Here is a 25,729-nt window from a genome sequence, read left to right as displayed (position 1 = left end):
AGAAAGTGCTCCATCTAGTGGGTTCTCAGATAACTAGGCTACCCTCCTTCTGCCAAAATGGTATGGATCCTAACTAATTATGCAAACAGGTAGGTAGAACATTAGCTGGTGGAAGTGGAACAAGTGTGTGATATGGTTCATTTAATGTAGACTAAGTCAAACAATTTACATCAAAGATATTAAACTACAATTGAAGGACATACTTTATAGGGATTATCAATTAAACATTTCCTGCACAAAATGCAAAGCCACCTGAGGTACAGTTTGTTGTAGGCTACACTGCATTAAGAATAAGGTTTGGTACATTTAATCACAGAGAATAATCATCATCCATTGCTTCAAAATGGACGTACAAACGGCCTGGATTGTGGATTTGTGGGAGTTGCCTTTAATTTCATCACCTAGTCCACTGTAAACCCATATAGTAACCCGTTACATTATATAGTAGCCTGTTACATTTACATGCACAAAATCAATTACACAATACACATTATACCATTGAATTATAGTGCTGTAAATTACTGTCCAGATTGGTATTGCAGGATCTTGCATGACTGACAGTCTCTCTACACCTCCTGGTGTTTAATCTCCTGCTTCCTCTCTCTGAGCCTGATGTTCTTGTGCTCTTGCCTCCTACCTCCTAAGACCATGTACTTCAAAACCAGTGGTGTGGGGCTATCTGAGTGCCTCTCTCAAGAGTGAATTCCATTGGCGTCTGTGAGCAGATCGTCAACCCACAGCTCTTCTTCATGGATGTTGTTTACTTCGTGGTTCTTTGTCAGGATGATGAGGATTTTCCACTGAATGAGATCCGGGAGAGGCTTGGTCTCTCGGCGTACTCCTATTGGACACACAGTAGAGCACAGACGAGCGCTCACTCACAGAGCAGCGGTAATAATGCCCCAGCAAGCAGACGGTCCTACAATAAAAAATTTAAAACCAGTCCCTTTTGTTTTACGATATCCCACTTCTAGATATTTCCATTCAAGATGCACTACGTATCACACATATGACCACAGCTGCAGTATAGGGTTGCATGCTGAGTTCACCTCACCTTTTCACTCATCTCGAGCGAGTGGTGCACCGAGAGCTCCCTCTCCAGGAACATCCTCTGCTGCTCGCTGCGGGCCAGCCGGCAGGTCAGCCAGGTTAACAGGCCGCAGCCCCCCACGCCCAGGCAGCCCAGCACCACGCAGGCCAGCTGGAGGGAAGGCAGAGCGTCTGGACGTCTGGCTGCAGCTCGCACAAACTGGACGTTCAGGATCCCGCCGATGAGTCCGCAGATACAGCAGGCTGAGAACAGGATCATCTGACAGCCCAGAGGAAAGAGGTGTAAAAATACTAACCATGTATTTGCTCCACTCATGCAGTAAACTAGCTTATTAGAACAACGCTTCAGCCAAGGGGATGAATTAGTTAATTATTATCTGATTTAGTGCATGGGAGGAGAAAGTATTTTCACTTTCTGAAGGTGGGTTTTAACCTCTGGTGAATACCTAAACAAATAATAGTGATTTGAGGTGAGGTGGTCTTTCAGATAAAGGTTAGCTAAAGTTAACTTACAATCAGTCCTGACCTCTTCTTGGCACATAACATTCCACACGATCCACAGACGAGGAACTGTAAAAATAAACTAAGAAATGAGTAAATGTCTTACATACTGATAGCGAAAACAGTTATCCCCCTATGGACTAAAGATGCAATTGACAACTAAGGAAATGAACCATGGCATGTTTAATAGTTTCACGTAGCCTACACAAACTCCACTCCATATTGGGGAGGCATCTCCCATCTGTAGTTTATTTGCCGCGGGGACTAGGATGATGCCAACCACACTGAGTACGATACTAGACGCTCCGAGTCCCATCTCCAACACCGAGAGCGCCACCATGCTCCAGATGATCGTCCGGTGGTTGCACATCTTCTCACAGACATCATTCCTTCAGCTGTGAGCTGATAAAAGGTGTTTTCCACCCCTGGCCGAAAACCCCGCAGCGAGTTGTTTGTTGCGCCAAAAGTAGTAATCCAAAAACGCCAAAGAAAATAATTCTTCTATTAGTTGATCCTCCAACGTATGGCACCTACATTGTCCTTTGAAGAAAGTCTTCAATAAAATACGGATTTGCGGGGTTCTACACCCTAACGTAGTCGCTAATATAAATCCTCAGGTCAGGACAGCGATTACTACATTCGTGCATCCACGGTGAAGTATCCCTTTTCTAGAGGAAGTAACGGGGGTCGCGTCTCCTCTCATCAGCATCAGCCGTCACGTGCCCCCCCCTACTTTTCAAAGTTGGTCTATGCACATCATCTTACTGTAGGTGATTTCGCCTACTGTAAAGTAGGCTATTCTTCATAACACCACGATTATAACAGTAGCTATAATAAAATGTGGTCTAGTAAAAATGTAAAGGGTTGAAACCACGAGGAAAATAGTAGCCTATTGTGAGTAGCTTACAATAATTTGATTGGTGTTCTGTGTAACTATTTTTGTTGTTTACATATCCCTTAAATTTCAACAAATATGGTTTGATGGTGTACAGTTGTGATCAAAATTATTCACCCCCAATTGCATATTAGGCTTATTGGCAAAATTAAAAATTTCTCAGCTGTTTCCAATAAACAAAGTAGTCAAGACAGTTGAAATAGTTCCATAAAACTAACATTACAATGGTTTTTATCCACTTTCAGCACAAAATGCTACTTTTAATCACTACTGCAGTCTCAAAATTAGTCTACCCCCTGTCTCAAGCATACCTGATGCAACTATTCAAAATTACCCAACCCCCTGTTTCAAGCACACCTGGTGCAACTAATTAGTTCAGATGTGCTTGAGATAGAACACAAGCTGGCTAGGGGTTTGTTGAGAGTGACGTTTGATTGCATGTTAGAAATCAGAAGTCAAAAGAACAAAAAGTTCAGAGAAGAGATCATTGCCTTGCACAAACAAGTACAAGGATACAAAAAGATAACAAAAGCACTGAATGTTCCTGGAGATACTGTTGGAAGCATAGTTTGCAAGTTTAAAGTTAAAGGAACAGTGGTTACACTACGACTATCAGCGGCTGCCACCAGATTCCTAAGGAGGTAAGTGGTCAAAAACCCTAGAGTAACTGCAAAACTCCTGTATTCTAGAGTGGCCGTCACAGTCGCCTGACTTGAACGCCATTGAAAATCTCTGGTGGGATTTGAAGGCGACGGTTGCAAAACACAAACCCAAGAATATTACTGAACTGGAGGCCATTGCCCATGAGGAATGGGCTAAGGAACGCTGTCAGAAGCTGGTGTCTGGCTATGCATCACATTTGCAGCAGGTCATAACAGCAAAAGGGTGCGCTTCTAAGTAGCCTACTGAAGATGCTTTTCATGAAGGGGTTGAATAATTTTGAGACTGCAGTAGCCATTAAAAGTAGCATTTCTGTTAAATTTGGATAAAAAACCCATGTAATATTAGTTTCATTTAACTACTTAAACAGTTCTTGTGTAATTTGTTTATTGCAAACAGCTGGGAAATTTTATATTTTGCCAATAAACCTAATGTGCAATGGGGGTTGAATAATTTTGATTGCAACTCTAGCCATACTGTACATTTGTTTACTTCTTGTTGACCCCAGGGCGATTCTGTCTGAAGTAGGCTAGTAATAGGGAGTCTATTTTTAATTCTGCCATAATATTACATAGACGCATCCTCCGACACAAGCATTGTTGTTCACACTGCCAACTCTTATCAGAATGGCCTTACAGTCCACACGCAGCCCCGGCACGGGATTCTACTGTATAATAGGCTCTCTCAACAAAAGTGGTCATATTTCATTAGTCCCAAACTGCACTGCTTCACTGCATCTGAAAAAGGGGGACCTACAAAGGCAGTGTCCATTCATCTGCTGCTCTGCCCTGGGCTCCTCAGTTTGAGGAGTGATTTGATTTGAGTTTCAAAGTGAATGCCAACGTTGCATGCAGAGCCTGCAGAAGACACAATAACCAGTGACTGGTTGTGTGAGGTCAATGGGCAGTATGATGGTGATTTGCAGTAATGCCAACATCAAAATAGGGTCATTGGGATTGAGCAAATCAATTCACTAATGAGGATACGAGGATATGTTTCACATATAAGGGTCTTTACTGTACATTGTACTGTAGTTGAATTAACACAGCTTTTCCCCTTTATTTTCTTTTATTTTTATATTTACTTCAATAGCCTTTCAGATGACTAGATGAGCCTTTCTGATGAACTAGATCCAGAGTGCTTCTTTAAATAAATAAAAAATGTGTTTTTTGTGTTGGTTAAGGGATTGTGACAAGTGAGAAGGTGCATACTATATGCAATCTGACATCTCTGATTATGAAACATGTAAATGGAGTAGGAAAGGAAGTTGTGTAAGGTAGAAAGGTATTCTTCTTTCCTTCCTTCTGTCATACCATATTACATAAATCACAACCCAGTAATCACATCCCAGTAAGGGCATTTTGTGAGGCTCATTTCATGTTGAATGAACTTTAACTGTAAAATATTTAAAAAAAAAAATAGACAAACTGTATCCGTGACTTTGAACGGAATGACAGGCTAAATCTCCCTTACTAAATTACTGTTGACTGAATTCCTAGCAGAGAGGAAGCCGGTGCATTTTTTGAGCCATTACCCAGATCACTCACAGTAACGCTGTGTGTCAGTGCCAGCTCTGGCTCAGAAAACCGTCCACCAGGTTGTGGCACTAGCTGCCTCGCCCTCAAGCTGTTCACTGCGAAAGCACACGATAAAAAGGCATTAGATCACTAACAATAGCTAATATGCGATTAGTTTTTCGAATGACCCGGTCAGGCTATCGTCTGTGGATGTTGAGATGGAGCACGATGAACATGAAACACAACCCATCAACAGCATCTGTCACGGTGGTAACCATAATTGTAACTTATGAATTGGTGATTGTGAGTGAAACCTGATTTTAAATGTATGACTGGATGGGTTAATCGTGTCTCACCCATTAAATCATATTTATCATAAGTGAAACAGTAGCGTGCAACAGTAGAGTGAGTGGGTGAGTCCCTGGAGAATGAGTGTAGACATGTTAATGCCTAATGTGCAGAAATCCTGACCTGTCAACTGTCATCACGTGGGATGAAGAAGCACTGACATTTATTGAAGTAAGTTTTGTTCTTTGATTTCAACTCTACTCACAGCTACACACGCACGCACATACAGGGAAGCAAATCTATCTGTGCTCCCTCTTTGTTTGACTATAGACACGGATCAGATATCTATTACTGGATTTTGTGTCATCGCTCTGAATTGCTTGCTCACCCGAGCTCAGTCCAACACAGGAAAGCTTTGTCATGACATGTTTCGATCCTGATGACTGCCCCCTAACTGACATGAAGGGTAGAATGAGCTCTGTGGACTCCACTCAGCAGACCAGATGAGAACTGAGGCCTGCAGAAGCAAGTTTGAGCAGTTTTCAGTCACTTTATGTGGACATGAACAGTACATCACCGCTTTAGTTTCCACAATGGAACCCTGTAAGAGTTGACAGTCAGGTTGTTCTCCTGGTGGTGATGGAGGATCTCACGTACAGGTATGGCCATGTCATCCTCCAGAGGTCTGCATAGAGCACGCAGTCAGGGTTTGGAGTCACAAATGTAAAAACAGGTCAAGAAGAAGTCTGGGTTTGGGCAGTATAGGCTAATTCACTGTATCTCAGCTCCTTGTGCCTCAACCTGGCGAAAGGTGAAAGTTGTGACTTGATCGGCCTTATCTGTGCTAGAGTTTGACTTCCATGTCAGAGCAAGATCGCCCTATTAATCCCAGAGTTGTAGCCATCAATCACATGGAATGCGGTGCCCTAATTGCTGTCCTCTTAATGCAGATCCAGCAGCATACCCATTGGCTGACCATATCAATGGACACGGTAGAAATACTGGAAGAGTGCTGCCTATCTGTTGTCAACAAGAAGAAACCATGTGATGTGATTTCTGAGTAAGCACATTGTGTTGCCTCTGTGTCTAAAATGCGCTATACAAATAAAGCTTTGATTGATTAAGTAAGCACTGTTGTCTGTACAGTCCACCGGATACGAATGAAACATTGAGATACCATGAGATACCATTATCAATGGTTCCCCATCATGAGACCATCACATTCTGTAAAAACGCATAGAAATCCGCCTTATCACCCTTAGAGAGAAGGGTCCATGCTTTCCACTTTCCATGCTTTATAACAGAAACAGGATCATTAACCTGTGCTCTCAGGTTGGTAGCACTGATACAGAACAAACACACAATGAAACTGGCTTAAATAAACAGAGAAGTGAAAGTCAAACGAAGTGGACTGGGGAAAGTCAATAGAAAACACTCGGTGAATGTTCACAGGTTCAAGGGCCTGATTCAGCGCATATCATTTGTTGGGCTGGGAATTAATTAGTAACAGGACATTTTTCACAGTGCAAAGTATGACATTGTCTTATTGTATAGGCCCTAACACACACACACACACACACACACACACACTACCCTACACTAAATAAATTAAACATAAGACCAGGATACAAAGTAGAAAATGTTCATTGTAAAATCCAGTTCTCAATACAGTATGTTATAGCCTCATTTATGTGTTATATATATATATATATATATATAGTTGCATTCATTTGCCTCACAACTGTCTTTGATAATGATGAGACCAGATCAATCTTGACAGGTACACATAATTGGTCATATTTATTAAAACTTCATACACCAGGATAACATTTTAATAATGTTAAAGAGCATGTTTCACTAATCTTCATTGTGAAATAAAATATGTCCTTTACCAGCTAACATACAGGTAGCCTATAGGTATGCTTTTTATAAGAAGACAGAACAATGAGAACCATATCTGATTAAATGGAGTAAACAGCAACACTAAACACTGAGCTTTGCATTTGGCAGGTAAAAAGTACATCACTTTTGTAACAAATACAGAAAAAATGCTTTAAATCCAAAGTTATTATAAATACTTGGCAACTCCTAAAAACATGATTGTGACAACATCCCATTATCACATTTAAAATATAGGATAAGTGAATAAGAAGAGCTGATACTGTAAATGGAAAGTCATAACATAAAATATACATTTAAACAGGACATTTAAGATTATATCACATTGTGTTAAACTGAAAAACCCAAAGTTACAAACCTTAACATGAATTCTGGTATTTTCAGTCTTTGAGTAAAAAAAAAAAAAGCACCTTGTATGTTATGATTTCTCTAACACAATTTGACAGTACATAGTTTGTCGGAGAATGGGGATCCATGTCATACACCCTGCGTAACAGGTCCATGTCTGATCATAGAATAAGGCCTACAGTATGCAGCACAACTACTGAACCTGAACACATATGGCAATATCCTTCTATAGGTTATGTTCCGAAGTAACAGAGTTGTCAGGAGAAATTGAAAAGCGATGTATGAAAGTATGCAGCCAAAAATCTCAGTTCTCAACATATGTAACCTCTGCACTGTAACAAAGACATTTTCCAAGTGAGTGCCAAACTAATACTCCCAAGGCCTTCGGTGTGCTCTAGGTTTTGAGGAATGCGGAGGCTTGGAAGATATCCAGACAGTTCACTGTGATGAGAGCTCCGGTCAGGTGCCTCCAGTGTCTGGTGACGGGGCTCTTCATCTTGTCCAGGGCGAGGTGGAGGTCCTGGACCATGTCCCTGTAGCCCTCCCCGTACTGCAGGCTCCAGGAATACAGGAAGTCATAAGCAGGTTTCCACATTGACTGCAGTAGAGGGCAGAGGAAGAGCCAATAACGTGAACTCACAATGTGGATTCTTAAAGGGTAGTGTTCTGTAGTAAAAGACACTTGGATTTAAGAATGCAGTGAATTAACCCTTTAATTGGCTATCGCCAGGTGGACTAACCTGGGTAGTGACTTCACCACTCTTCCCTCGATGTGGCGCTTCATAGCCAGCTATCTGTGTACTAGAAAGCTTCCCGATTCGCTCACCAAGCTCCCTCCATCTGACACCCAGCTCCACCGCCGTAGACAGAATGACCGTGTTCTGAATCAGGCGTGCCACCAGGCCCTGACAGTCGATCTTCAACAGGCCCTGGGACGACAGGCACAGAAATCACATGAATGCGGGAAGCTCATGAAGACATGCAAAGTCAAAACAGAGAGGTGAGTGATCTATGCATGTTTCTATAGTACTTACAATCATAAGCTCATGCTGGAACTTCTTCCTGCTCTTCTCTGCGTGGCAGTCTTCCTTAAGCTTCTTCAGCACACATGCTACTCTGTCAGCCTCTGTGCCGGCGTGCGTCCGTGTGATTGTGTCCAAAGATAGGTTAGAGTAACCCAAGGCATCAGCAAAACCTCTCCAGCTGGGAATGTGTTCAGTAACTAGCGTCTGGATGGCTGAATACATGTAGGTGAGCTTCTTAAACGGCAGGGTCATGTTGTCCAGAAGTACCTCTGTGGTTAAGTGGATGCCTGTGAAGTCAATCACTTGGTCCCTGGTGATGAGCTTGACATTCTTGCAGTGAACCAAGCCAGTCCTGCCTCGGAGAAAACAGATGTACCACTCCTTCACTTTGGACTGGCCCACTGACCTCACCTTCTCTTTGGACAGGAGGGCAACCGTGTCCCCCTTGAAGTATTCCAGAAGATACTCCACTCGCGGCTGACGGAGCACTGACTTCAGTGCCACCCCATACCACCGCAATTTCACAGGTGTGTCCTGGAATTCGGGGAACTCTGGAGTGGCTTCCTCAGGGATAGGTAGGGATCTTGACATTTCCTTCCGCAGGTCTGGTTGCCTGGGGCCTCGCTTCTCTGACCGAATAAGTGCAGCGGCAGGAGGCGATGACACCTGGAACTGTGTTAAAGTGACACTGTCTGAATCCATCAGCTGGAGGTTCAGTTTGAAGGAGGCCATCTCCCCATGGCCGGCCTTGGTAAGTTCAAGTGGCAGATGAAGAATCTTGCCCAGTTTCAGTTGCCCTTGTCTCACTTCCTTCCTTTTGTCCTCCACCTTGATGTCAAACTTTGAGCCGGTGATGCTAGTTGCGATACGCAGGTCATCCATTCTCTCTGGGATGAACTGATGCTGTCCCCACAGCTGCAGAACGAGAGGTGGCAGATTTCTGCTGCCCCGGTGGATGTCCGAAAACGGAAGTCTCGGTGGGACGCTGTCGTGGCAAGACACGACCACGACTACTTTGAAGGACGGATGGATGTACCTAGGACCGTAAACTGACACATTGATGTGACGGGCCAGGTAATCCCAAATGGATGTAGCTGGAGGTTGGATAACTGAGGCCTCTGCGGCTGCAATGACGTAGAAATGTGGCTTCAAGTCCTGCAGCTTCATCTGCATGACATTTTTGTAAATGTAACAATCCTTTACCTTTTGGTAAGGTCCCTCTCTCTTATTGGACACAAGACCCACAAAGGTAGTCATGACCTGACTTAAAGCATCCTTTTTGACCTCACCAGCCATTTTCATCTCCAGCGAGATACATCCCTTCGTGTTGAGGTTGCTCAGACTCACTTCCAGAAGAGGACTCAAGGTCGTCACGTAGTTATTGTTGAGTCCGTAGGGAGGCTCTAGCACAGCTTTCAGTGCAATTTCCTGAATCTCCCCTGGGGGAACATGGCCTTCTGGGATATGGGCACTAATGTCAGCGTCTGGTAGCTGTAATGAACCTCCACTGTGACCTATCTTGCAGACGACCTGGGAGTCAGCAGCTTGGGTCTGAGCCCATCCCGGGCTCTGGCTCATCAGGCCCAGGTCAAGGCACGACCTCGTTAACTGTCTGTGACTCAACCAGGCCATTTTATAGGCCTCCCTATCATTCTTTAACCACTCAAAATCTGGGTTCATGAATGAGCCTGAGTTTTTTAGGCTATTTTCTCTCTTTGGCTCCTTTCTCTCCAGGTCATCAAGAATGTCTGAGGCACTTTTCCATCGCCCAGATCTGTTAGTGCTCTTATGCCTGGTATTCAGGATATGGGTTAAGTTGTTTTCCTCCGAGGAAGTGCTTATGGCATCATCATTGATACCCCCCAAAACAGTTGAAGGACCTTCTTGCACAATTGATATGTTGCCACAGTTTTTCTCTGTGTGTACAATGTCATCTAAAAATGGATTTGATCCAGACAGCTTGTTCCAGAATGGATTTGTTGTTTGAGTTTTGTGCTTGACTTCTGGCTGTAAAACAGGCCACTCAGAATGCTTTGTGACTTGATGTGAAATACAACTACCTGAACAGATAGAGAAGGTATGTCAAGTCATTTCTATTTATTAGTGTCCTTGCAAACATAGAAATGTAAAGAATTAGAGTTACATTCTATTTTTTTTTTTAGCTCAATCAGTATCATATCAAAAGTATTACCTTTTAAGTTGTTGTTGATGTTAATTGTTCCATCGTCATCTAAATCAATCAATGTGCCTTCAGATTTGCTCCTCATAAGACTTCCGACACGACGGAACGACTTTGCCTTCGCAGCAGCCATCTTTGCATCTGTAAATATGGAAATGTGTTATTAATGTATGTATGGTGTGTACACCTCAGATCACGTGCTTATAACTGTGTTTTAGGGGCTATACACAAAGTTATATCAATAATCTGGATGACATATGGAGATTGACGGTGGTCAGGTCTATTATTTTAAAAGCTGTCTCTTCAATGGCATAGTATCTCAAATGAATTGGCTTGGAATAGTATCTCAACTCAATTGACTTGTAATAGGCTACTATACCAATGAGATACTATGCCATTAAAACAAAATATAAAACAACCGCCCCTCTCCTTCTCCTCTCCTTCTACAGCTGTCTATTGTCATTGTTGATCGTACAGTAGGACATACTGTACTTTAATAATTATTCCTTCTCTGTACCCCTGTACTTTCACTGTTATGTATTTTTCTGTACTCTGCTACTGAATACTAATGTTGTTTGTACGCAGGGCACATCTGTAAAGGAGACCTGGTCTCAGTATGCTCTTCCCTGTTTAAATAAAGGCTCCTGTCTATCTATTTGTAATAAGGAGTTTTCCAATATAATGACAAGCCCCGGATCTACTAGATCTGGGGCTCAAGAGATTTCTTCCGTCTGTTACTTGTTTGTATACTGGGAGACTTCCCATTCATGAGCTACTAGCAGTGAGTCAGTCATTAATAATGTGGTTTCTTACACCAGTGCACAAAAACAGGTTGGTCTTGTCTATGACTAAACAATCAGTTGTCTCTCACAGCGGCTTCCAAGGACAGAATCCAATAACCCTCCTGTCGAATCTGTCATGAAATAAAATAGGGTGCACCTGTCCGATATCTTACTGAGAGTAGCCTACACCAACATTGAAGAGTAACAAATATCTTGCTTTTGACACTTGTTTGCCTATGATGCATCCGAGAGGTTTTTTTTTTCAATCACCCATGCAGTTCTTGTGTTGTCAAAATATTGTAGCAGCCTATTAAAGTTGGTAGCAACAGTATATGTCTAGACACGTCAACCTACTAACAGACGGTTTCCGTATACTTTCCTTAATAATAGTAGCCTATAATATGTCCACTTGTCAGCAATGTTAAGAAAAAAATCATTTCCACTTACCGTTTCCAGTAACAATTCCTGAGTCGTGTGAACTTTTACTTCAGGGCCATTGTAATAAACATTTCACCATAATAGAATGACCTTATAGCCTACATCCCACAGAAACTTTTCGTTGTCGGAAAGGGGAGATTCAGAAATCACCTTCACGTTGCAACCACTGTTCCCACTGTTTGCTAAGAAAGCAATGGCATTTTGGGACTAGAAGTTCGAAACAACGGGGCTAGCCTTCAAAGGACTGGCTTGGTTGGTTAAACGACTACATTACCCACAGTGCCACATTCTATTTACGCGCAGAAAATTGCAACACCTGAAACTAAGCTGACAGGTGTAGTTTCGGTTGGGAAGATAATCGGCATGTTTTCTTCACGTGTAGGCCTAGCCTAATTATGAGATTATAGGAGAGGATATATTGACATGAAATAATGAAATGAGACACAGGTTAGCCTGTAGATTCATATTAGAAACGTTTAACTGTTCATTAATTCAAGTCGGTGTAGGCCATAGGTTGTCAGGCGCTATTTGTCATTTGATTAAATTGTGGTTTTCCTCAGAAATATATGAGTAGGCCTAATAAGAACTACACTTAAGGTTAAATAATGTTATGTTCTGTTAGGCTGTTTAATTCCATTTTGTAGTTAGAAGAGATCTTTGGGTGTTGTATGGTGACGTTTGATCAAAATGTTTTTGTAGGAATGTCCCTGATGTTCTGTGTTCAATTCTGATGTAGGCCTTTGCATGCATTTACTCAACTTGTGTTTCATTGCATATGTAGTTCTGTGTACTTGCCTAATGTGAGTTGATAAATGCTTGTTTTAGCCTATTAATGGCTTGCAAGTGACTGCTTATGTGCAGAGAGTTATAGTGCAGAGAGTTATAGTTTAGTTACAGAGACACACACAACATTAACTATATAATAATGCATTTTATTTATATAATGCTTTTCAACATACTGAAAGACTTTACATAGAGAACGCAAAACAATTCAGATCAAGTAGCCTATGTATTGTGACCATCAAGTCTGGACTACTGCAATGCACTAGGGGATCCCTGGCAAAAACCTCCAAAATATAAGTCCCTGGCAAAAACCTCCAATAATAGATTAGACTTAACATATATGGTTAATCTACAATGTAACAGATTTTTTTCACTGTGTTCATTAGGCTATCCCGAAATTAACATTGGAGCCGCCATTACCAAAAGGAACCCTGTCAGCGCCACTAGGCTACTGACCATTTAAAGCTCAATTAGATAACTTTTTTATATTTCAATATTCACCTTTACTTGCTATTAGTTTATGAATTGGCCTTAGCAAGAACCCAAAAATCGTTTGCGTTACATGAGACTGCATGAGACCCTGTGAATTTATGATTTAAGAATTTTGGTGTACTGGCTAGTACACTGGCGGGAAATCTTGTGGTGGAAGTGACGTGTTTTGCGTGTCACAAAACCAGGATGACAACAAACACTTAGCCCCACAAATTTAACTACAAGCACATAAAAGAAAGAAGACCGGTATTTAGCTGCACTGAAGCCATCCTTCCAGAAAGTCCATTGAAGTATACAATCACCCGATCCAGTCTGCTCCACACACATTTGTTTTCATATTTTTTCCCATCATTACAGCGAGTGAGTGGGGAATTGTGGGAAGTGTGGTTCTTAAAGCGCAGTGCCGATTTTATCACGACCAGAGGTGCCGCCAAAGTGCCGAGATATCTTATGTAGCTTTAAGTGTTGAAACGAGCTAACAGATTTCTAAACACCAGAACCTATACATTTTATTATTTTATTTTTTTACACAAACTGTAAACTAACTGAGCCATACAAATATTTAGATAAAGCAACGGGAGCTAGCATGTGTACAAGTTAGTCTTTCAAGCTATACTGCAATTCATTAGCTACTTGACCACATAGTTAATTGACCACATAACTTGGCAAACTATACTCTTAACATCTCTACACCAACAGTTGATAGAGAGTGGAGTATTTTCCCTTCAGGGTAAAATCCCATATTCACGTTCAAAAGAAATGCAAACCTGTAAAACAGGATAAAGTGACACAGGAGATAAAGTTGACGTCTGATGCAGAATCGCTCCTCTCATGAATGAGGACGTTGACGCAGACGACGCATTACATTCTCCAAATACCAAGGTGTGGCCATCCTGGGTATTTCTTTACCAGGGAAAATAAACAACATAATGTAGCCTACACAAACTGTGACCACACATTTTGTGTGTGTCACAAAAACAGTTTAAAGCTACATGAGATATTTCGGCACTTTGGCGGCCCCTCTGGTCGTGATAAAATCGGCACTGTGTTTTAAGAACCACACTTCCCACAATTCCCTTGAGTTAATTGCATGGTTCAAGAGATGCAAACATAAGACACAGTGGAGGTCTGAAGTGCTACAGTATGTCTATATGACAACATATCTAAATAGCAACACAAAAGCTTCCAATTAGAATTAGACTTTGTTTCGGTGGGTTTTTACACATAGATCCTATGGACTGGCAGAGCGTCGACAGGTGCTGCCGATGGCTCAAGGACAGAGAATGAGGAGGAGGAGCCAGAGAGAGGGAGGAGGAGGAAGAGAGGGCGTGGGCTCCTCCTCCCTCTCTCTGGCTCCTCCTCCTTCTCCTCCTCATAACTCTCTTATATCCTTTCATTGGGTTTGTTTGGTCCCTATCATTGGAAAGCAATCTGTCAGGCCTTGGCGTGCTCTTAACTCTAGCCAAAACACACTCTCATGAGCAAGGTAACTGAACATTTCTTGATTTGTGTGTGCGTGTGTGTGTGTGTGTAAATGATTTGTGTGTGCGTGTGTGTGTGTGTGTGTGTGTGTGTGTATTGGACACCAAGGCAAATTGCTATTCCTGACACAGTCTAACCAGGCCAAAGTTGAAATGGCTCTTGAAAACTATTGTCGAGATTAGGAATGTTAATTGTTATGGAGAAAAGAAGTCACAGGGTACAGTACCTCCTTCACAGTTCTCTTTACTGCAAGTCTGCTAGTCTAGAGTGTGATGATAATGAAGTTAAAATACTTCTGAAATAATACACAGGCTTTAAATTTATTTTCATTTTCTCAGATTAAAGGACTTTTCAGATTAAGAACAAATTGTATTATAATAACACACTTGATCTCTATTATGTTGTGTGTATGAAAGGGACACAAACAAATTATGCCTCCAGTGGCCATAATTAAATGAACACCGGCAATATTAATAAAGTTCATAAAGTGGATAGACATACTGATAAAGCAAACAATTTGATTATTACATTCAAATCAATTGTCTGTGATACAGGGAGTTTAACATCAGATTTTTCTGCGAGCCTTATGTTCTCAGTGTGTAGAATAGAGAGACAAGTCTGCCCTCTAGTGGTTTGAGTACATCAAGTCTGTGCTGGGAGGTAAAGGAGTATTTCAAGTTACACACGTGCTCACAAGGACTCAGGCCAGGGTGATGGGCGGAGCACAAAGAGGATAAAATAGATTTTGTTTTAAAAATGGCCTGAAGCCTTAAAAAAGGCTTTTAGCTCTAGTTGTTCAGATATTATGGCACATCCAATGAAAATTGTTATCCTAATAATTTCCCTAATTATTAGTCTATAGAATATGTGAGGTTGTGTTACAATAACAATCTTATTCCAGGACCCAGATGTGATAGTAACTGCATAGTAAACCTAAACTAGTCATAATGATACAGTGATGTCATCAGAATCATAACTCATTCACAATTCATTCAAGAAATTCATTTAGGCCTGCTGTAGGCTACTGTCTGGATGTCGTTGACCAGTTATCCATTTGTTACACTCTTCTATTATTCATCCTCATAATCAAGCTCTTTAAAAATGACAAAAAAAACATGAAAAGTTGTTTTCCCATGTGCACATGCACATGAATGAACAATTTAATTAAATCTGGGATTTAAAGTATGGTTGTATAATATTACATCCTGTCAATGTTCTCCATCCTAAATATAAGTTTATAAACACTGAGACAAAAACCTACGTGTTGTTGTTGTTGTTTAACACTGAGTGACAAGTGACCAACAGATAAGGGCCGGGTTTCCCGATAAAGAACCTTCTTAAGGAACCCTTAAGCAACCCTTTGTATGGGAGTTAAGAGGTACTTTGGAGTTAAGTGCTTCTTAACTCGTTTGGGAAACCCGGCCAAGATCTGCTTCTGCATTCTAGACATGACATCTCAACCACACTAGCCCATGCTGTGCATGCTAGTAATCCTGCCTAAACCAGATCATGGCTTCTTCATATCATAGAAGTTTATCGACTGACACAATCTTGAACTCTCATGTAAGTAAATAAGTAAAATTGTATTTATATAGCACCCTTCATAGCACGAGTGCACAGAGTGCTTTACAGTAGGAACATTAAAAACATAACAATCTTTGATATCATCCAACTGCATTAGGATGGTAGAAAAACCACCTGCAGTTCAACCCGATCAGACTTAGGTCTGAAATATTACAACGCTCAAATAAATTGTGTGATAATGTGATGTATTAGCATCAGTCCATGGTATTGAGTAATGTATTATTCATTAATTGCAATTAATTATTATGTATAGAGCTTCCCATCACTGAGCACCGCTCCACAAACCAAGGACTGGTCTCAGGTCAGTCTCCACATGATTATCCTGAGTGTGGGGACTGTGAGGAGGGCTGTGTCTCAGCTGGAGGACATGCTTTAAAGCAATGGTTCCCAACCTTTCTGCCCCCCTAACTTACACCTGATGAAATCCCCCCCCGTTCTCTGTGAACGTCCAGTCTGTGTGTGTTCATATGTGCGCAAATTCCATCAGGTGTAGGTTAGGGTACAATGAAGCACTTCACTAGTGTAGCAGTAATATTAATGTTGACACGCTTCATAGTCTCACATTAATTTGTTGAGTTTATATGGTATTGTAGTGCTGTAAATACAAGGCTTTTCGGCCCTTCATCAGATATGATCATGTATCTTGTTATAATTGCTGTGTGACATGTCAATAACATGATTCTTTGTCTAGCTAATATTAAGGCCTCAAATTGTCTGAGGCCTGGCGCCCCCCCCTGCGATCGTTGGCGCCCCCCTAAGGGGAAACCCTGCTTTAAAGGACATCAAGAAGTTTTGTGAAGCTGAAGTGAAGAGGGTTCAGCAATATGCAGCGGATGTCACTCTGGACCCTGATACAGCGCATCCCAAACTCATCCTGTCTGAGGATGGGAAATAGAAATAGAATAGAATAGAAATTAGACATGGAGACAGACTGAAAAATCTCCCCAATTATCCAGAGAGGTTGATTATTGTGTCTTAGTACTGGGAAAGCAAAGCGTTTCCTCTGGGAGATTCTACTATGAGGTGCAGGTTAAGGGGAAAACTATCTGGGGTCTATGAGTGGTCAGAGAGTCCATCAAGAGGAAGGGGAAGATCACACCACCAGGTCCTCAACCTTGTTTCATCTAGCCACCCCACCACGTGCTCCCTAGACCCTGTCCTCTCCACTCTCCTTCAGTCTGTTGCACCCAAACTCCTTCCCTTCCTAACCCACCTCCTAGCCCTCTGCTTTCAAGACTGCCAGAGTCACCCCCCTCCTGAAGAATCATCTCTTGACCCCTCTGATGTCAAAAACTACAGATTTCTCTTCTATCAAAAACACTCAAACACACTATACATTTAACCAACTGTCTTCGTATCTCAACCAGAACAACCTCCTGGACCCCCACCAGTCCGGGTTCGAGGCTGGCCACTCGACAGGGACCGCCTTCCTTGCAGTGACAGTCACTCCATGCCGCGAGAACTCATCTCTTCTGTCCTGATACTCCTAGACCTGTCAGCAGCATTTGATACGGTCGACCACCAGATCCTCCTCTCTGCCCTCGAGGAGAAAGGCGTCGCTGGCTCTGCACGCTCCCTGTTTGCATCCTACCTGACGGGCCGCTCCTACCAGGTGACATGGAGAAGGTTGATGTTGGAACCACGTAGTCTATTCGCTCGCATGGCTTCTATCACTGCTACGCCGATGACACCTAACTAGTCCTGTAATTTCCCCTTTCTGACACACAAATGGAGGCACGCTTAGCTGCATGCTTGGCTGACATCTCGGAGTGGGTGGTGACACATCACTTCAAACTCAACCCAGACAAGACTGAGCTGCTTGTCTTTCCGGGGAAGGGCTGCCCACACCGTGACCAGGCCATCACCATTGACGACAAATTGGTGACACTAAATCAGACTGCGAGGAATCTGGGTGTGACCCTAGACAACCAACTGTCATTTTGCGTCGATTCCTGCTCTACAACATTAGGAGGATTAACCCTTTGCTCACTGATGAAACGGCGCTCATCCCTGCTCATCCAGGCCCTTGTCTCGCCTGGACTACTGCAACTCCCTCCTTGCTGGGACACCAGCATCAAACCATTAAACCCCTGGAACTTGTCCAGAAAGCCGCTGCTCGTCTGGTGTTCAACCACCCCAAGTTTTCCCTCACAACTTCCCTTCTCCGTTCCCTACACTGGCTCCCTGTAGCAGCTCACATCCAGTTTAAAACTCTGGTCCTAGCCTACAGGGCAATGAAAGGAACAGTTACCTCCTACCTCCAGGCCATGGTCAAGCCCAATCCCCAACCCCCTGACCGCTACCTCGGGGGGACTAGTTGTCCAGTCTCTCCGTGGCCCCTGCAGCCGATTGACACTGTCACGACTCTTCTCTGTCCTGGCCCTACAATGGTGGAATGAACTGCCCACTGACGTCAGGACAGCAGAGTTGCTGCCCATTTTTCGCCACAGGCTCAAAACTTACCTCTTCAAGAGGTACTACCAGGATCCTCCCTCTTAAGCACCTGTTGTATTTTTAGTTTGGCTAACTACAGAGGTATTATGCAGCATACGGGTGTAGGTAACAGGTAGGTACAGGGTACTTACTGGGTAACTACGTTAGGGCGCCGGAGGGATTATGAAATGTACGGGGCTGTAACTACCTGTAATTACAGGTATGTTACAGTACAGTTGATGTTATCATTTGTCTCCAATATTAGACCTCTGTAGATGTTTGATGAAATTGATCCTGATGTTAAACGAGTTGCATTTGTCACATACTGTATAGGTCCGGTTTGACGACAGCTTCTATAGAACATTTGCCCTGGCTCCAAACCATCCCCTACTTTATCAATGCTGCGATCTCCCACTTTGGCTCCTGGGTTATTCCTCACTGCTATACTGAATTTGAACATGTTTTCCTGTGAGGATACTGTAGTTCTCATATGTCTTAGGCTAAAATTAACAGCCTTATCCCTGACCGATAGGACTGGTACTGTAGGTGTGATAGAGTGTGATTATAGCCTACACTATTTTCCTGTTCTGCAGTGAGTTTTTTGTGACTGTATTTGCTGCCAGGAATATCAGTCTTCATCTCTTGCTCCTGACTTGTGAAGGCTTCAGCACCTACACCTGTTGGAGAGAACCCAGACATTTACAGCGAAAAGGGAGAGAAACCAGTGTGAAAACAAGTATTAGAAATATGACCTCTGCATATTCCAGTATTTAAAAAAAAATATCCATACCAAAAAAATGAAAATTTTCCTGAATTAATTGTCTACTTCCTCTTCCTGCTAGTTTCGTGGGGTTCACTTTGTGTATCCGACCTGTGAGAATGTGAGGGCCCTGCAGGGTGTGAGTGTGTCCTCGGGGCCGGGGGCGTGTCAGGCCCTGGTCGAGGGGAGTGGCTGTGGAAGAAGCACCTCAGCCCAACTGCTGGAGCCCCTCATATGACCCATATGACGAGGGACAAGTGGTGAGAGTAATCACTCTCGTAGACATGCTGCAATGCATTTCAACCCTATGTCCTGTTGTTTGATATGGAACCGCTCCACAACTACTAAAAATATCCACTTAAATGTGTACATCCTGGTTCGTGTTCTTTATGTGGGCCCCCTGTCAGTTTGTCAATGGATCAGGCATAAAGAGCTTGAGCTTGGTTTCGTTCTCAGCTGAGCTTGGTTGTAAGAACTCTGTTTGACTGCACCATTGTAGAGAACATTCAATATGGTGATAATGACAGAGGTGTCACTCAAGAGGAGATATAAGAAGCTGTCAAGAGTGCCAACATCCACAACTTTATCCTCATGAAACACTGCTAAATAGACATCCCAAATAGCAAGCGGATCTGGGCCATATATGGGCCGGAACTAAGCCACAAGGGCCAGATCTGGCCTGTATAGACGTGATAGCAGTCATCCAAAACACAGATGTGGTAGCAGTCATCCAGAGCGCACATGTGATAGCAGTCATCCACAACGCAGACGTGATGGCAGTCATCCACAACGCAGACGTGATGGCAGCCATCCACAACGCAGACGTGATGGCAGTCATCCACAACGCAGACGTGATGGCAGTCATACAGGCCAGGTGTCTGAGCAGGGCACACTGCGAGCTGATGGCTGAAGAGGGGGCATATTTTGCCCACGGTGGTTAACGCACAAGTTTCTCACTGAGATAAGTCTCAGTAATACAGATTAAATGAGTGCTCTGATCACTATTATGCCACTGACAGATTTACACCAATTTTCATATGAATGTGGAACATTAATGTGTATTGAGTTTTTATAATACTCACTGAAGCGGCAATGACTCAAGCACCAACAGTAAAAAGACAACTGATTTTGATGAGCTGAGGTACATAAGAGATTTGTGAGTAGGCCTAGTAGTCAATGCCCTGAAGCTGTTATTAATGTTTGAATATTTTGAATGCTATTTTGTTCTGATGAACCTTTTGAAAATAGTAGTTCATTTTCCAGAGTTTAATGTGTGTGTAATAAGACAGTCTAAACTCTTGTTTATTATACACTGTGTGCATGTAGTTCATTAAAGATTACAACTACTGTCCATCCAAATAAGCGTTGCTTATTTGAACAGTAGTGATGCGTTTGAGGAGGGTAGCCTGGATCTTTGAAGACGAGTGTGTTTGGGTCCCACTGGAGAAAGTGTGCTGAGGAATTAGAAACGGTAGAGGGCGCACTTGATCAACGAACCCGTCAGAGAGCCGTTATAAAACTTTGAAAATACTTGACTTGGGCCTGTTGTATGTCCGGGTGTACATTACCCGTCTCAGTCAGTAGGAACAATAGCGTGCACTTTATAACTGCAAAAAGCGGTGCAAACCATCAATGCATAATACGCTGTTTAATGAGTTGTTCACAACTAGTTTGAGCGCAATTCATCCACCTGTCTATTATGCAAAGTCCCTTAGTCCTACTTTACTTTTTTAAATGAATAATTTAACTTATTTCGTTTGTCTGTGGATTTTTTGTTTTATTAAGCAATTAAAACACAAGGATTTGAAAAGAGCTATTTCAGACCCGGTAGAAGATCTAACCTGACGAGGCCTCGACCAACTTTCTTGTACCATGTGTTAACAGAACCAAATGCGTTTATGGTCTATGTAATTAAAGCTTTCAAATGATCGTGTAGGCTACATGCTTTTTTCTACTAATTTCCAGAAAGTTCTTGGCTATATCGAACCTACCAACTATAAGTTACTGAAAGTCGCCATACTGATGAGCCTAGCCTATGCTATTGAGTTAGGCCTACACATTTCAAATGAAACTTTACCATTAGGGCCTACCAAATGAAACGGGTGACATCCAGACTATAGGCCTAGCCCACCACACTACTTGTAGGCTAACATACCCTTTTCTATGTAACCATTTTAAAAATCAGAATTATTACTTTAATAAGCCAATTAGGCTACCATGTTCCGGAAATAGCTTTTATAATAAAGCACAGCATGGTATTTGAAATGTGGGTTGGCAATCAAATCTGCCATAGGCCTAATATCACTGCGCGCGATCGAGTTTGCGCAGGTCACAGAACATGCATTTGCCAAAACTGCAAGAAGAATAGTAAAAAAATAAAATAATAATACTGACATTAAATTCCATCTAATTGTGCTAGATTATAATCTATAGGCCTACGTATTATAATCGTATAGGCCCTCACAGTATCAAATATTAAGATAGAGGTAGAAGCGAGTTGCCCTATTCAACTCTTGAGAGGTTTCGCACAATAGGCTATATGTAGGCTACTTTTCAACAATATTGCACTATGGAAAATAGTAGGAATAAAACCTTACATTTTGCTACATTCTCAGAAATAATTTATCTTCAAGATGAATACGCTTAAGAATTTTTTTTCAATCTCAATCCCACTAATTTATGAGTCAAAATTTGACAGAGTAAAACTTCTGAAAAGCCCATTCCCTATAATTTGGATTTGGAGTTCCTTTTGGGCATTTCCAGAGTTCCATAATTATTCCTATAACAATATTTAGGAAATGGGTGTTACCAGTGAGACACTAGCCTATTTGTTTTTAATTCTACAACAATGCAAAATTAAGTAACCTATAGTTTCTGTCGCTCAATTATCAAACAAACAAACGACGAATTGATTCTGAATCCATACTGACTTTATTGAGTGGCTTGAATTAGAAAGCCAGTCTCGGAGAAATTATCATTGTGAAATTAACGTCACTTTACAACATGCTTACTTAAATTAAATGAGTGAATAAACAGTAAATGATTTCGAAATCTTACAAATAAATTCAAAGTGCGTCTAATGATAGACCCCGAAATACAAGAAAAACTCGTGGTTAAATATAACTCCCACAATACATTTTTATATCCTGACAAAAAAATCAAAATACATTTCCGTACATTTTCTGATATTTACTAGAGCCAATGTACAGCTAGAAATTACTATACAAAATCGTCTCCTGGACAAATACATAACTCACCTTTACATTGGTGTGTAATAATATTCTAACCTACATTTCTCATATGTACAACCAATTTGCAGTGACGTGAAATGTAAGTAGAGGCTACTTACAAACTTAGTCAGGCTCTGGTAATATGGAGCGATTACCAATGTGCGATACAACATTTCCTCCATTATCAAACAGGTGATGTAGCCTAATAGCCTAAGGTAGATAAGGACATAACGAAAACTTTATCACAAGAGTGATTTGTTCTTACAAAGCAGCCCACCGAGAAGGACACATGTGGATCGTTTACTGTTCAATAATAAAGTGCCACAGTTTGGTTTTGAATAGAAGTACTTCAGCAGTAACACGATATTGCAGGCCACAGCACTAATTGATCGAACAATATTTCTTTCAATTTGTCGCTTTGCCCCTGTTGTAAAAAACAGGAAAGGGCCCAACCCTGGATCACTTTGTGCGTCAAATGTTTTTCAGTGTGCCAAAGTGTCCAAGTGTTCCGAGAATCACTTTATCTACTGCATTGGTGCTGTAAACCCCAAACACATAAACGGGGTACAAGTGGTGATGGGCTACCAGGAAATACAATTGATTTTAATCAGAGTTTGACATGATAAAGTCAAAGAAACGCTTTCTCTTGTTCAATACATTGAAAATCCACTGTAGTATTATTTTCCATTTACCTCAGATGATCTGTTCTATCGGGCATTATGCTTATAGGGAGTTAGAGAGGCCGTTCATGCCCGGCCCTGGGACAGACTCGGGAGGCTGCAACAGGTCGGGGGAATGGCACGGAGGACTCCCTGGTGCACTGTGCTCGCTGTCGGTATCACTTCCCCTTTTGCCCCCGCTGCCCCCGGAGCCAGACCCGGCGGATCCCCCGACACTGTGTGTTTTGACATGTTTACTCAGGTGGTCGCTTCTCATAAACCTCTTGTTGCACACCGGGCACGCGAACCTTTTCTCTCCCGTGTGTGTGCGCAAGTGTCGCTGGAGCTCGTCAGAGCGCGTGAATCTCTTCCCACAGAACAGCCAGTTACACACAAACGGTCTCTCCCCGGTGTGCCACCTCAAATGTGCTTTGAGGTGAGATGTTTTTCCGTAAACCTTCCCACACCCGGGGATGTGACAGCTATGGAGACCTTTCCTCCGGAGACTCGCTCCCGCCGGCCCAAGTCTCTCCGCCTCCTGACAGTTAGGACAGTCACAGGTGGCTCTGCCCGAGTAGCGCCTTGCAGACGACCTCGGAGACCCAGCTAAAGACGCAGGTGGACCTGCAGACAACATAGTCCCCCCAGCTCCTGCTAACGGAGAGGGGCTTGAGTCCGGGTAAGATGACAAGACCGGCTTGAATCCGTCCATCAGGTGCTGGCCGGATGTCAAAAGATGCGGAGAAGGACTCGTACTGAAGGCAGAGTGACTTAAACTCGAGTAATCGGAATTGTATCCCCCCAACGGAGAATGTAATGACGTCTGAAGTCCACCGGAGTGTAGGGACGTCTGTAGTGCCGCTCCATTCGGATTCTGAACATCAATCCATCCCGCTCCCACGTCCCACCATGCAGAAGCACCGGCGGTGCCAACCTCGCCTGTGGGGATACCAGGGTGGGAGGATTTGAACCAGGACTCGTAGGGGTGCGCAACGCTCATTCTGGGATAGATGCCTTGCAGACTGTCTACTGAGGTGTGCACCTTCGAAATGAAAACTGGCTGGTGACTGGGTTCTTGAGAGCTGTTTGAAACAGAGGCCTGGAATACGGAATAGTCATTTCCAAAGTGGGAACTGGATGAGGTACCGGACGTGAGGGAGAAGGCACTGGATCCCGCGGAGCTGTTAGTGCCGAACGAGTCCGAGAGCCCGGTTCCGTTACGCGACACTCCGAACCCGGACAGGCCGGATCCAAGGCTGCAGCTGCTCGCCGTGGCTCTCTTCCATGGGTGGAAGCCTTTTCCAAATGATGAAGAATTATCCGAAATGGACGACGGCGAAGGGCTCGGACTCCCTATCTTGTTACATGTCGCAGCCAACATGGCTAAAGGAGTCGATCCTAACCGCGGCTCCTCCTGAAACGAGAAATAGCTGTAAGTGACTGGTGTCCTAGGCTTTATGCAAAAATACACTTCTTGTTTGTTTATGTAGCCTAATAACTATCCGACAGACGAACTGAGCGCTGGAAAGTTCATACCCCGGCATAAAAATCCGAGGACAGCACCATTGCATTTTATTCTATCACAGACAGTAATAGGGTTCGCTGAACCCAGGTTATCCAAGTCAACAGATTCATAACATGTTCCTACCTGTATGCGTTGATGATATAGAAAGCACCAAAATGCAGCAATAACAAAATTACGAATTTACGTCAAATATGACATGCAGGATAACATGCGCGTCTTGACCACATCAGTAGAAAGCTCTATCCCGTCTCCTTGTCGCAAAATGAATCTCAGCTTTTTTCTTGTGACCCTCTTTCTTAAAACATAATCAACGAACTGTCTGTCCTACTGTGACCGAAGTAATTTTAATCCCCTCCGCTGGACAATAAAAGAACTAATTAAACCAGCAAGAAACCCCTTAGACTCACCCCTAGAAGTGAAGTTGCCATCACAAAAAGTGCCCTCCTCAGAGGATCTTTTTATATTTATGAATCAGAGCACTGTTTTTTTAGAGGTGTGCAATACAATGATGTGTTCCGCCCATTCCACCACAATTGTAGGTCCTCTCTGGCTTTGAAGTACCGCTGTGACACGGGCGACCAATCAGCGCCTCTGTACCACCACACTGCCACATTCTAACGTGAGGTCATCAATAGACTACTTCAGACAGATCTCCACCTCCTCCACCACCCCCTCCATAATAAAAGAACGGAAGAAGGTAAAGTTAAATGAGAGTGAAAGGAATTAGGCCTACTTATTGAAATTTACAGAGCATCTTGGAATTCCATTTCATCACGATCAAAATGTGACATTTGTTCATGTAGGCTAGCCTATCCTATATTATTCTTTATAATATAATCATTATTGTTTTTGACTGCATATTTTATTGGCATTTTTGATTGTATCATTACTGGAAAAAAATAAAGACGTTTGGGTTAGGCTACACTTGTTGGCTACGTCCCTTTTTAGAGCTTTGCATCATTGAATAAACGTTTACCTTTCTCTGGCATGCGCTTTACCGACGTTTTAAATTGAAGTTGGTGTTATTATTTCCATCCTAGTTCATATAGACAGAGATTATGAAGTATATAAAGACTGCTTTGTTCTCTCAACAATATTAGACTTAACTTTTGGAACTTTCACTTCACTGTAATTGCTTTCAATTATGCGTGGGCAGTTTTGATTAAATCTGTAGAGAGGGGCTTTTCAGAAAGGATCAG

At 42.6% G+C, this 25,729-nt stretch overlaps 3 protein-coding genes across 4 annotated transcripts; all 3 read right to left on the bottom strand.

Annotated features, from left to right (window-relative positions):
* Window positions 1-1,045: 1,045 nt before the first annotated feature.
* On the bottom strand, window positions 1,046-1,921 carry tmem196b (transmembrane protein 196b; the record flags this gene model as incomplete). The annotated part of the gene is made up of 3 exons (XM_084441872.1): window positions 1,046-1,309; window positions 1,564-1,620; window positions 1,757-1,921. 3 exons carry the CDS (start codon window positions 1,919-1,921, stop codon window positions 1,046-1,048), a joined length of 486 nt encoding a protein of 161 aa, XP_084297998.1.
* Window positions 1,922-6,690: 4,769 nt separating this feature from the next.
* macc1 (MET transcriptional regulator MACC1) lies at window positions 6,691-11,731 on the bottom strand. 2 transcript variants are annotated; one of them, XM_084441905.1, is made up of 5 exons: window positions 11,592-11,731; window positions 10,375-10,503; window positions 8,193-10,243; window positions 7,899-8,087; window positions 6,691-7,756 (listed from the first exon to the last, which is right to left on the bottom strand). In XM_084441905.1, exons 2-5 carry the CDS (start codon window positions 10,493-10,495, stop codon window positions 7,553-7,555), a joined length of 2,565 nt encoding a protein of 854 aa, XP_084298031.1. In that variant the 5' UTR covers window positions 10,496-10,503; window positions 11,592-11,731; the 3' UTR covers window positions 6,691-7,552. The 2 variants fall into 2 exon arrangements, with proteins under 2 accessions (XP_084298031.1, XP_084298032.1); XM_084441906.1 differs by having other exon boundaries at window positions 6,691-7,708.
* An 11,338-nt stretch (window positions 11,732-23,069) lies between these two features.
* Window positions 23,070-24,958, bottom strand: sp8b (sp8 transcription factor b; the record flags this gene model as incomplete). The annotated part of the gene is made up of 2 exons (XM_084441810.1): window positions 23,070-24,419; window positions 24,938-24,958. 2 exons carry the CDS (start codon window positions 24,956-24,958, stop codon window positions 23,070-23,072), a joined length of 1,371 nt encoding a protein of 456 aa, XP_084297936.1.
* Window positions 24,959-25,729: the final 771 nt, after the last annotated feature.

This window comes from Borostomias antarcticus (assembly GCF_949987555.1).
Source record: "Borostomias antarcticus genome assembly, chromosome: 8".
Lineage (NCBI taxonomy): Eukaryota > Metazoa > Chordata > Actinopteri > Stomiiformes > Stomiidae > Borostomias > Borostomias antarcticus.
This window is presented reverse-complemented; position numbering and strand designations above follow the sequence as displayed.